The 12,732-nt window shown below is 30.3% G+C and overlaps 1 protein-coding gene across 1 annotated transcript; it reads right to left on the bottom strand.

Moving 5' to 3' along the window:
* Positions 1 to 6,745: 6,745 nt before the first annotated feature.
* On the bottom strand, positions 6,746 to 9,820 carry LOC120198940. The gene is made up of 6 exons (XM_039200172.1): positions 9,453 to 9,820; positions 8,303 to 8,429; positions 7,698 to 7,837; positions 7,493 to 7,555; positions 7,309 to 7,377; positions 6,746 to 7,046 (listed from the first exon to the last, which is right to left on the bottom strand). The coding sequence occupies exons 1-6, from the start codon at positions 9,654 to 9,656 to the stop codon at positions 6,975 to 6,977; spliced, it is 675 nt and encodes a 224-aa protein (XP_039056103.1). The 5' UTR covers positions 9,657 to 9,820; the 3' UTR covers positions 6,746 to 6,974.
* Between the last annotated feature and the right edge of the window lie 2,912 nt (positions 9,821 to 12,732).

Genomic DNA, 12,732 nt, shown 5'->3' with positions numbered 1-12,732 from the left:
AATACTATTAAATTTTTGACAAATTCTAAATTTAATCATAATCTTACTTAAAAGAGGGAGGAATGAAGAGAGGTGCTCCTAGTGAGTCTAGAACATATAACCTATAGAGAAACAAAGATAATGTAATCACTCAAATAGTTTTTTTTTATTAAAAATTGAACCAAAATAGTTTTAAATTTTAAATTAATATTTAAACGATCTTTTTAATTTTTTTTGTGTTATGATCATTTACAATTGAAATATAATAATTAATTCCGTCTTTTTTAGGTTCCTATTCAACAATTATTTTTTCAAAGTGTCCATCCTACATATTTAATTTACATGGAAAACATGCTATGTGTCTACACTATAATACCACCCTAATATAAATGCAAAATTAATTATTTCCTTATTTGTAGTAATAAATTGCCACTAAATATTGCTAGTGTTTATCATGTAAATTTGATACATTCGGCGCAAAATAAAAAGTGAAAGTTCATTCAGTAGTGTAGTTTTGTTTACCAAAGGTTATATTTTGTGGTTATTTAATGAATTATACCATAGTACTTAAACATTAAATGCTGAATGTTTATAAAAGCAGATGTAAATAATTAGATTCCTCAATGCATAAACGCAAAACATAGATAGAGAATCAAATATAAATTGATTAAGAATTTTGATTGGATAAGTTATTAAAAATCTGTTTCCTTGGAACATAAATAAATAATAGGATTCAATGATTGAGTATGACAATAAACAAATATCTTTCAAAGAGTGGTTAGTAAATTAAAATGGAATCATTAAACGAGGAAAACGAAGCTTATAATATTTCAACTAAAAATGAAATTAAAATAGTCTTGACATTTTATATATTTGAATGTTTTTCAATTTCTTTAAATTCGATTCAGCTTGGATTATAAGATAATATTTGTTTAACTCTCAATCAATTGATAATAAACGCGTATACCCTACAAACACAATTGCTTGAACTCGTAATAAGAAAAGGTTTTGTTGCAGCAAGTAAGTATATATTGATAGACGATTATTGATTTGGATAGGGTGAATTGGATGGTATGGACCCATATATTTATGGGCAACAATGGTGTCATTTATTTATACAACACTTTGCGGTCCCACAATTCATATCCTCAAACTAATTATTGTTTTTATTTTATTTTATAAAAACCAAATAAGATATATATAATTAAACTTGAGATTAGTCAATATTCTCTATTCCATTAAAACCAGAATCTAAATACAAATAATTTCCTTTTATTATTTGACTTCTTTACATGAAAAATAAATATACATTTGGGGTGCTTTGGTGATTTAAAAGTTTGGGGTAATTAGGATTGTAATTCATGGAGGATTTGGTATAACTTGAAGGAGTGAGGTAGTTTTGGAACATAATCTATGGTTGTGAAAGGGATGGAGGGGTTAATTAGACACGAAGCAAACTAATACATACATTTTAGGTTTTGTTTGGTTTTCAACGTTGAAAGAGTAAAAAGGAAAGTTTTTTTTTTAATTTCATTGCTTCTTTTAATTTCCTTGTTTCTTATGTCACATAATTGGAAACAAATTTGATTCAGAGTTTCGGACATTACGTGAACAGCAATGTTGTTTGTAAAAGGGTAAGATCCAAGAATATCTCTGCATAAAGAAACCCCTTGTGTTTAATCATGTAATTTGAATGACGCGTGACTCACATGAAAATTGATCATATATATATATATATTAAAGATCTATAATTTTGTTAATAGTATGAGAGAGAGGAAGTATTTATTCAAAATCTTTTTTGTCATTGATAATGGCTCATAACAAGCACGTACATTACAGACGTAATTGCTCGAACTTAGGGCCTTTAAATAGAACAACAATACAATATTATCTTTAACCAATGAAATTACTAGATGAGTTCTAAAGATTTATAATTTTATATATTATATTGTCAGTGTCAACACGAATTTGATTTGACTCAATTAATGAAGATATTAATTAAGACATAATTAAGGAAAGTGCTAAATCAAGTTTGCTTAAAAATGTGAAGCTTTTCTTTGTTTTATATATAAAATCTACTTTTAGATATTTATTTTACAAGTTTCATTGTAATAAGTATTTATCCCTATAAACAGATGATAGATATTATGGTTAGATCTCAGGTTATCCATGAGAACTCCTCTTGAATTATTCTTCTCACGACATTAATGAATTTTCTCATCTTTGTCTGCGATTTTTCTCAAATGAATTTTCTCCATAAAATCTTGATGTCTATTTTATTGGGGATCTTTATACATGTTATATGTTAACGCACATGTTATTATATGCATTATATATATCAATATAAAATATTATTACCTATAATACAATATATATAGTCATATAAAATAATAGTGAATGAAAAATAGGGTTGTTAGGGTTTGGTGTACTCCCACCGAATGTCAAGGACTTAAACATTATTTAGATTTTACTTCGAGTTTATTACTACATTGTTACAAGATCTATCATTGTCTTCAAATGTGTCGGTTGACCTACTATGGATACAATACAACTCATCTACCTTATAAAAAATGAGTCAGAATCTACTTGCCTGGTGATTAATCCAACTTGTCATTTTAAAAACCCTTAATTGGACAAATAATTAATTAAAAGATTCTATTAATTCAACGACTAAATAACAAACTTATATAGGAAAATGACATTGAAACCTATAAATAAAGCCCTTATCTAAATATCTATAGATAAACTATTAGTAGGCTATTAGGGTCACGTTATGTTTGTTGAAAGTTAAAACAATTGGTAAACTACATTTTAGTACATCAACTATCAGTTTTGTTATGTTTTGGTCATTCAAATATTTTTTGTTTCAAAATCGTACTTAACATTACGTTTTGGTTTCATTTTGATCATCCATCGTTAAAAAATTAACAATGGTGTTGATGTGACATCATAAGGTCCATATCGTCATTGAATTTTTTAAAAATATCACATCAACGGTTTTGTTAAATTTTTAGCGATTGGTAACCAAAATAAAATCAAAATGTAATGTTGTGTATTTAAAAATAATAATAGTTGAATGACTAAATATAACAAAATTATAATTTGGGTACTAAATGTGCAGTTTACCGTAAAATAATTTAGTCAGCATCTCTAGGTGTTGAAAATATATGGTTTCTTTCAACATATAATTTATCCCATATACGTTTTTCACTAAAAAGGGTTGAAAGATATGAATTAGATAATGCTAAATCAATTGCATCAAAAACTATAATGCTATATCAATATGTCATATGAATTTTTAAAATAAATCAATTTGAATTTATTTTAAATATTGTATTACTATTTGATTTATTAATCATATATTTTAAAAATTAAATTTGATTAGTCTAATGGCATGTCATAATCCATCAACTCGTGGACGGATCTAAATGAAAGCTTCTATTTAAAAAGACAAAGCATGGAATTTGAGAATGTTTCTTTTGCGTCCAAGTTGATATAAATTAAAGAAAATATTCAATGTATGAATCTAATTTCCTTTTATAAAATCCCATGTCGAAATCCACTTTTAGTTTGTTATTTGTGTTTATGGATTAGAAAGCTGTATGATGCGAATCAAGTTCCCCGGATTTGAGCATTTTTCATGCAATTTTTAAAGGTTGATAATCTGCTTTTTGCCTTTTTGAGGTTGAATGTTAGGTTACATCTCACCCATAGGGAATTTTTTTAGGGGCATAAACTAATAAAGCGTTCGACAACAAATTATTCGAGAAACATTTGTATATTGTTCTTTTATGTTTGTTTATTAAGTTGAATAAATGTGTATGAACAAAGTTTTTATGTTCATTTAATAAACGAACAAATGATAAGAGATGTGTGTTTGGTTCGTATATTTACGAGCAAGCTCATTTATTTTTTTCATTTATCTACTTGATTATAATCTTGTTTATTGACTCGTTTATAAGATCATTTATTTGGTTCTCCTTTTACTTTTATTTTTTTACATTTTAAATATTGTTAAGATATGAACTAAATTGAAGATAAGGTGAACTTAAGAACTAGTGGTATAATTTAACTATTTCAAATATATGGTTAGTTATCAAACATTAATCGAACAAACATAAACAATTTCAAATATAAAAAAATAAACACAGACCGAATACAAACATACCTTCGTTAGTTTAATCTCAATTTATTTACCCCTTTAGAATTTTCCTGGCTTGAACATGGGTCTACAATTAGTTCATAGGCTCGTGGTTCTAGGCCGTAACATTACAATTCAAATCTTAATAAAATAATCGTATAATCGAATCATCAAAATAGAAATACGATCACATACATTGTTTATCTTATAGTTGCTTAGAAGAGAAACATTACCCGGGATTGGGATGGAAATAATGATGGAAGGGACGACGGCCGTTGGTGTGTCATGCCATGCTACAAGCCAAACCAAAAAGAGGAAGATGAAATTATTAAAAACAAGATCGGACCATCCCATCCCATCTTAAATTCAATGGTTTCCTATTTCCGGCCAAACCCAAAGAAGAAACCCCTACACTTTTTGTATTGCCTGCAACTGCAAGTGGTTTTAGACCACGTTCGCTTTCATTGGTCTAGTAAGCTTAAAAGAAGGGATACAACTCACAGTGGGGCTCTTATCGCACATGGTCAAGTGGACCCAAATTCCTGACTGATTGAGATACATTTCCCATTTTTTACAATCCCAAAGGCCATCTTTTACTGGAAAATTCCAAGTAAATTAGCTTAACTAGGAAGCCACATTTGCTTATGTTCTGCCATCCTTTCAAACTTTGCTTGCCCAGATCTTATTTTACCAAATAAAGCACGTACCCTGCAAATTCCAAGGACTTCAATACTCTGTTTTCTTAGTACTACGTTCATGAAGGTCAAATATAGTTTATTTTTTTTTTTAATGTTTTTTAAGAATATTTGAAGACTACAAATGGTAACTCGAGTGCACATGTCGAATCATGTACTAAAAATGATAAATAGATATTGCTCTTGTAATGACTATTATTAAGTTATGACATTCAGTGTTATTTAATCCCTTGAAGTAAAAGGAGTAAGTTTCAAAAATATTAATATTCATGTACTTAAATGATATACCCCAAGAAAAACGACACCAATAAAATAAAGATAATTGCTTGTATAATTAAATGATATAAATAAAATGGCCGAAAGTGGAGGGTTGGGACATGCAAGAGCCAAGAGGACCCACTTCGAGAAAGCATGCAAATGGTGGAATTATTTGTTGTTTGGTGTAACACACTACCAAGGATTACTAAGTTTAGTAGATTTGTTGGCAGATTAGTGGGATAATATTTGCTTTTGGAATTTTGCATTTATATATGTAAATCAAATGGTGGGATGGGTATTAGATTTGGTCCAAAAAGCTTAAATTTACCCATATGCATATTCCTTTACTCCTTTTATATAAGTTTTGTTCGCAATTACTTTGGTTTAAGTTGATTTTAATTCTATTTTTTATTTATTATGACTCCTATGTATTGATTTTGTATTTATAATTAATAGTTAAATTATATATATAAGAGATGAATCCACCTCTAATAAAAAAATATTAATAAATGAAACGAATTTTTCACTTTTTTATAATTTGTAAGATTAATACTTCTATTATGTCAATCCAAAGTAATATCATTATTAATAGATATTCAGGTATGAAAGTTTTTGCATAAATAAATAATTAGATGTTTTTAATTTATTTAAAATTTAATATATGTATGAATATAATATGAAATTTAACGGTTAAGTTGTTAAAAATAATAATCATACATATATAAAATGCACTTAATTTGAAGTTAGTAAAAGTAAATCTCTCTCTATATGAGAGCAAATTGCTCAAGTAGGCGGGAGACGTTTAATATCTAAACATTAGCCAAAGAGCATATATGTTTATTAAAAATCAAAAGGAGCTAATTTAAGGGAACGACATCCATGCCAGCTTAATGGATCAATCACGTCAAAGTTTTAGTTCACTTTTTTGTTATATTAAATTTGGAATTTTAATCGATTGTTAATGTTGTCTTAATCCAAAATACCATCATCATTAAGAAAATGTTAGTAGACTGATATGGGCTTTTTAAAACCTGAAACTTCTTGTTATTTAAGAAGTTAAATTATAAAGACCAAATTTTATTATTCATCTTTGTATTGCGTATAAACGGATAGGAGCGAGCAAAATTTGATTTTAATCGAATTTTTTTAAATTCGAGCCAAGTCCCTAAACTTTGTGTGATATATATATATCAATATGAAAATATATGAAGAAATATATATGTTTATATAAAAAGAACATAATATTATAAATATTTATAATTAAATTTAAATTAAAACTCAAACAACTCGACTCGAATTTTATAAACTCAACTTAACTAAAAAAATAAATAAAGTTTAAATTATTAATTCAACTCGTTAACTCGAAATTTCTTGACTCAGCTCGATTAAACACCCATCCCTATTTATAGTAGATTTATTTGAAAAGTTAGGGGTTGAGAAAAGGCTCCATTGCTTTATGGAGTTGAGAAAAGGCTTCATTACTTTATGGAGTTGAGAAAAGGCCTCTTCTTGTAAAGATGATGTTTGCCACCATTAGTCCTATTCACATCGGATGCCTTCTTTCCTTCAGAGATTGATATCTAAAGGCAACCGTGAATATATATATATATATATATGCACATACATTTCAAGAAATCCACTTCCCCAAGTCACAAGAACATTCAACCAAGCTGTAGAAAGGAAGCTTCTTGGAGGTCTCGTTTTGGATTATATCTACATTAACTACTCTACCAAAATGAAACTCAACCTCTATAGTTCAAAATAAGATACTATCCTACTAACACGGATCAACTTATGTTACAGATATCACTATCGAACGGACATTGCCATACCAAGTATCTGTTAGCGTTTGAGATGTTGACAAACAAACTCGAAAGCCAGTCTAAACATTATCCTTCATGTCATTTCCAAACTGTTTTCAATCTCTTTGCGGCCTGAACAAATCCCACGATCACCTGCAGCTCATCCATTTGCTACACCAACAGAAGGTAATTTTCATCACATTATCAAAAAGAATTTCCAGACACTGATAAATCTCATCATTCTCATTCTGAAAGGAGGTGAAAACTAATATACACCTGGCTTAATAAATAGAAACCACTAGATATACATAAACTACGGACTTTGTTTCCCTTCCAAGGGGATTTCAACCAGTTAAACAGAGTTGGTAATGGCACTTCCACCTAAAAATGCAAGGAAGAAAAAATTGAAGGGAAGCTATCGGAGTTAAGTTACCTGTGCCATGAAATGCCTCTGAACGATATCAACTAGTTGCTCTTTTGATGGATTGGGAATGGCCTCCACCTAGAATAGCAAAAGCAATGAGACGTTTGAAATCTTTTTTCTTCGTTTCTACAAGCACACAAGGCCGTGCTGGTAAATTATATTTCAATTTAATGTTTCAATGGGAGGGGCTTACAAGATTGAAGTGTCGCCAATATCTCCACAGAGCAGCCATCTCGAGTTTGCTGAGGTCAATTTTCTATAGAATAAATATTATGAAAAATAAATCTTAATTAGGCAAAAATAGACAGCTAACCTATTTTTGCAATCCCTTATCATTGGCAACATGTGATATCAAACACTGTACAAGAAATAAATACAGCGTTTTAAAAACCATATACCGTGGACTCGCGGGGTGTCGAAACAGAACTCTTAGACTGTGAGTCACAAGAAAGAGACATGCTCAAAGTCTTGCGAGAAGACCCCGTCGATTTATGTGATCTATGCCTCGATCTGTGGGACTTTTGAGTGTCATCAGATGCTGAAAATTGGGAGATGGAACAAGTAGGAATAAGAAAGAAAAAAAGAGCATGGAGGGACCAATAAAAAGATAAAGAAATGAGACAATGGAGCTTTTAGATTAGAAATAGTGAAAGTTAAAGATGAAGACACAATGGACCCTATATGTACCAACCTCAACTACTTTTCAGTTTTCACTACAGAATATTATCATCCAAATCACTTATATCAGAAGTATTAAGTCTCGGAATAGTTGATCCCAAAATTAAGTATCATTAGAGATCAAAAGCCATTAAGCACCATGGCACTCCACTTCCAGGACAAAATTTATTAGTACTAACACAGGTAAAGAAAACAACTTTTCTACTGATTTTTTTTAAATCATGTATGGCCAAAAAGAACATAGAAACAAGTGAATTCAAACTCAAAATGATTAACCCTCTCTAGAATATGCAAGATTTGAAATAAAGAGGAAAGGAGAGCTCACTCATGTATGATCCATTGCACTGCATGTTTCCGAATTCGAGGTAGTCATCTTCTTCATTACCGGTGGGAGCTTCAATCACGCTGAGGGCATTTCTTTGTAGCTTTACTTCTATGCCATTTGTAAGAACCTGTGATTTTATTAGTTGGACAAATGAATATCACAATAAACAACAAAGTAAGTGGATTTGGATATTTGGCAAGAAATAAAAAATAGAGAAGATAAATGAAAAGCACTATATAATTTTTAAGGAATCAAAGCTATGAATAAATCCCATATTCAATCATGAGACTTGCAGATAGATGTTACGAAAACTGCAAAGAAATGGAACAGAAAAGGGGGGGGGGGATTTTTCTTAAAAACCAAGGAAAGATAATCGACTTAAGAAATGATTGCAAGTTTCGAATAGCACAAGATAAGCAAAAACCTTGAGAGATTAATACCAAGACAGAACTGAATCAGAATTCAGAATATAAAATATGGGTTCCATAAACATTCCCAAACCAAGATCCCAAGAATACTCAATCATGCAATCGAAAAAAGTAACACCAATATGAAGATCAACACCTAATAAATTTAATTTAAAAAATTAAATATCATGACTTTAGAGTAGATTACAAACACCAAGTACAAGAAAAAGAAGAAGAAATAAACCCCCCAAAATCATGATTCATTGTAGAAATGTAAGTTAAAATACTTCAAAACTACAGATCCAATGACAGACACTTGCATGCAATCAAAACCCAAACCCAAAACCTCAAATTTGCAACTTGTGAGCAATAATAAAAATAAAACCATTACTTTTATTGGGAAGTATCGAAATTCAAGCAAATTTAGACAATGGAAAGCTAAATTTGCAGTTTTATTCAAAATAAATCTTATACAACAGGACATGCAATTGGATCAGAGAGAAAGATTCAATGCAAAATTCACAAAAAGGAAAGAATTATAAATAAATGAAGTAAAACCAAAACGTTTATTTGATAATAGCTCAAATTGAATCCACGCTACTTTGGGGGGGAAAGACAAATTTGATTTTACTTGAAGAAAAACATCCACATTGTAAACCCAGGAAATAAAGAGTAAAAACAATTGCCGGAGAAACCCACCCAAACCCCATTTCCATCGAAACTGAAAAATTCAAAAGAATTACCAGCCAATGCCACCCGCCAAGTCCAACAGCCTTCTTGACCACGCCTTGTAGACCAACGAGAACCGATTTAGTACGGTTATTCCCAGTGACAACCACCTTAGTGTGACGTGGCAGCACTGAGAGTTCTTCTTCACTACTGTCTCCGCAGCTCAGGAATTGTGTTAAACCACCGCCATTGACGGAACTCTCCATGGCCTCCAACATTATTTTCCACCAAACCAACTCAGTGAGTAAAATCAGGCTGGGGTAAAACTCGATGGGAATTCGGAAGCGTTAAGGGTCAAAATTGCGTTGGATCGGAAGGTGATGCATTGGTGAACACATATAGGGTATTTTCGTGAGCAAGAGAGGGAAAAACTAAGGAGAAAAAGCGGAATTTTGTGGACAGGGAAAACACAGATTTTGAAAGGCACAAAATTTAAAAGGAAATGAGAACTCTTTTTTTCCTTAGAAAGAGAGACTGGTACTTGTTTATCGGTTGGTACTTGTTTATCGGTTGGTGCTAGTAATGAATCCCGACGACTCGAAATTGACCAACTGGAGAACGCCACGTAATCGTGTCAGTGCCTTCTCGTCAATCACGCGCTACAGAGAGAAAGAAATGCATGTTTTACGGCATGATTCCAATACCACTTAGCGGTTTTCTTAGGGTGTTGACCGTTTGACTAGCGGTAAAAAAGTTTGAGAAAATATCGAAATACCAGAAATACTCTTCTTTCAGCCTTTCAAATTTGGGTAAAGTATAGTAATGGTCATCTAACTTTTCTGATTCTTTCATTTAAGTCACTCAACTTTTTAAACTTGTAATTCAGTCCCCTAACATTTAATCTTTTTACAATATGGTTCCCGACGATACACTGCCATTACAGTCCCCCAACATCACTGTTTGCAGCTATGAAAATTAGGGTAAATTATATAAATGGTCACTTAACTTTTTAAGCACCTATATTTAGGTCCTTCAACTTTTAAAACTTATAAAATAATCCTCAATTTCATTCTAAACCCTAAATTCTAAAATAATTCAATTTCATTCTAAACTCTAAATTCTAAAATATTTCAATTTAAGGTTTAGAATGTAATTGAATTATTTTGGAATTTAAGGTTTAAAATGAAATTGAGGATTGTTTTGTAAGTTTTAAAAGTTGGGAGACCTAAATGAAAGCTTCAGAAAAGTTCAATGATCATTTATATAATTTACCCTAATTTTCATAGCTGCAAACGGTGATGTTGGGGGACTGTAACGATAGTGTAACGTCGGAGACCATATTACAAACAGACTAAATGTTGGGAGACTATATTGCAAGTTTTAAAAGTTAGAGAATCTAAATGAAAGCTCATAAAAGTTCAGTGACCATTACTATACTTTATCCTTCAAATTTTAGCTTTTTTAACGTATTTTAAATTGGAGTTTTGATCTAAAACTTATGATTTAAATTATTTGTTTTTATTTAATATAATAATATCATTAATTAATATAAATAATTAATACCATTAATCATTTTAAATTTTAAAAAAATACAAATGTTCGTATTAAATACACCATCACGATAATGTTTAACATAAATGTGGAAATAAATTATATCAAATTAAAATATATAAAAAAATTAATAAAATGAATGGACCAAACACATAATTCAATTAATGTTTCATTCATGTTTGGTGTAAAAAATTCTATTCTATATGTTTCTTGGTGTTGAAACAAAATCATAATCAATGCATTAAAGTAGTATAAATTTGGTGCGAATAATTTTGCAGTAGGCGAGATGATATTATTTTTTATCTAATCGAAAGATATTACATTTTTAAGTTTAGAATTCACTCAAAGTGATATAATACGAGCATTCCCATAATTAAGAAGCTAGCAATAGCATAAAACCATCGTTAAAGTAAATTATGGCACATAGTCCTCTCTTGATTTTTATAATCACGATTTTATTTAAGTAGGTTAGTTTGATAATTCGACTATTCCGAGACGAATCAACAAAATAAATTATTTCTTCGTTTAAATAAATATAACGTGAAACCGATTAAATGACTTTAGTAATAAAATAAAAAATTATTTTATAAAAAAAACAAACTCAAATAATTACATTTGAAGTTTATACGTACATTATCGATATATTAAAAAATTAAAGAAATATTTCCTTATAATCTTCTGAATTATTGAAAAAATAAAAATAAACGTAATGCTCTCACGAATCCAACTGCCAGTGCCAAGTGCGAACAGCACCATAGAAACGAAACGGAAAACGGAAATTCAGAAGGGGCGGTCCCACTTGGCGAGGCGAGGCGAGGCGCTACGGTCAGGGTTGTATTGTTCAACAATAATAATGATATTCAATACATTTTATTATATAATTTTTATTTTATTCAAAATTTAAGTTTCCATATTCTTCCAAATCTCAGTTTCATTCGTAATACTTAATTTAAATTAATTAATAAATTAATTATTAATGATTACAGGTAAAATAATTTTTTTGTTTAATCATCTTATATGATTTAATGAATATAAAAGAAATCTCAACTTAATGTACCTAATATACAAAACATTTTTAAAATTTTATTTAAATATTATCTAGATGTAAATCTTCGATTATATATTTATAATAATTAATTATGCCATGATTTCGTCAAAAGTAATAAGTTCGATATGTTGACTATTTTATAGATTTGATTCTGCTCCCGCCAAAATCAAGAGAATGTTAAATACTTAATCAGAGCCGTTGGCTGTGTGGATCCGACAGTGATGATTGTAGGCGTGGAATTGGATGAAATAAGTGAAGATTTCTAATAATTGGCGGGAGCAGAATCCTTTTTGACTTCGGCACCTATGACTACGGGATTGTAAAAGCAGACACGACACCGGGGCTCCACACTATCCAACTACTAACTACTACATCACTACCGTGGCTTCCTCGTCCTAATAGGACGTTGGAAAAAAAATTCTCCATATATAGTTCTAATTAAATTATTTTTGAATTAGGGTGTTTGTTATAGTAATCTCATTGGTCGTCAAATATTTCATAAATCGTTAAGTGTTCCTTGCGACAAAGCTTCCTCGCAACTCTTCTCTATTCCTTCACTGTTACAGTTCTATAGGTCGCCAAGTGCTCCATAAGTCGTCGTATGCTCTTGGAGACCTATAAAGGTCGTTGTGTGCTGCTGGAGACCTTTGGAGGTCGCCGTGTACTCTTGGAACCTATGGTGGTCACTGTAGCAATCACCTACTTAAGCAAATAATTATTCAACTTCACTATATAAAGAATTTTTTTCCCATTGC

Source organism: Hibiscus syriacus, unplaced genomic scaffold (genome assembly GCF_006381635.1).
Source record: "Hibiscus syriacus cultivar Baekdansim isolate YM2019G1 unplaced genomic scaffold, ASM638163v2 tig00005154_pilon, whole genome shotgun sequence".
NCBI lineage: Eukaryota > Viridiplantae > Streptophyta > Magnoliopsida > Malvales > Malvaceae > Hibiscus > Hibiscus syriacus.
The sequence above is the reverse complement of the archived record's forward strand: the minus strand, read 5'-3'. Positions and strand labels throughout refer to the sequence as shown.

Coding starts and splice junctions, on each gene's coding strand:
- LOC120198940 (XM_039200172.1), bottom strand. CDS start 9,656: ATGTTGGAGGCCATGGAGAGTTCCGTCAATGGCGGTGGTTTAACACAA. Junction 8,430..9,452: donor TTGGCGGGTGGCATTGGCTG/GTAATTCTTTTG, acceptor ATAAAATCACAG/GTTCTTACAAATGGCATAGA. Junction 7,378..7,492: donor ATTGGCGACACTTCAATCTT/GTAAGCCCCTCC, acceptor TTGCTATTCTAG/GTGGAGGCCATTCCCAATCC.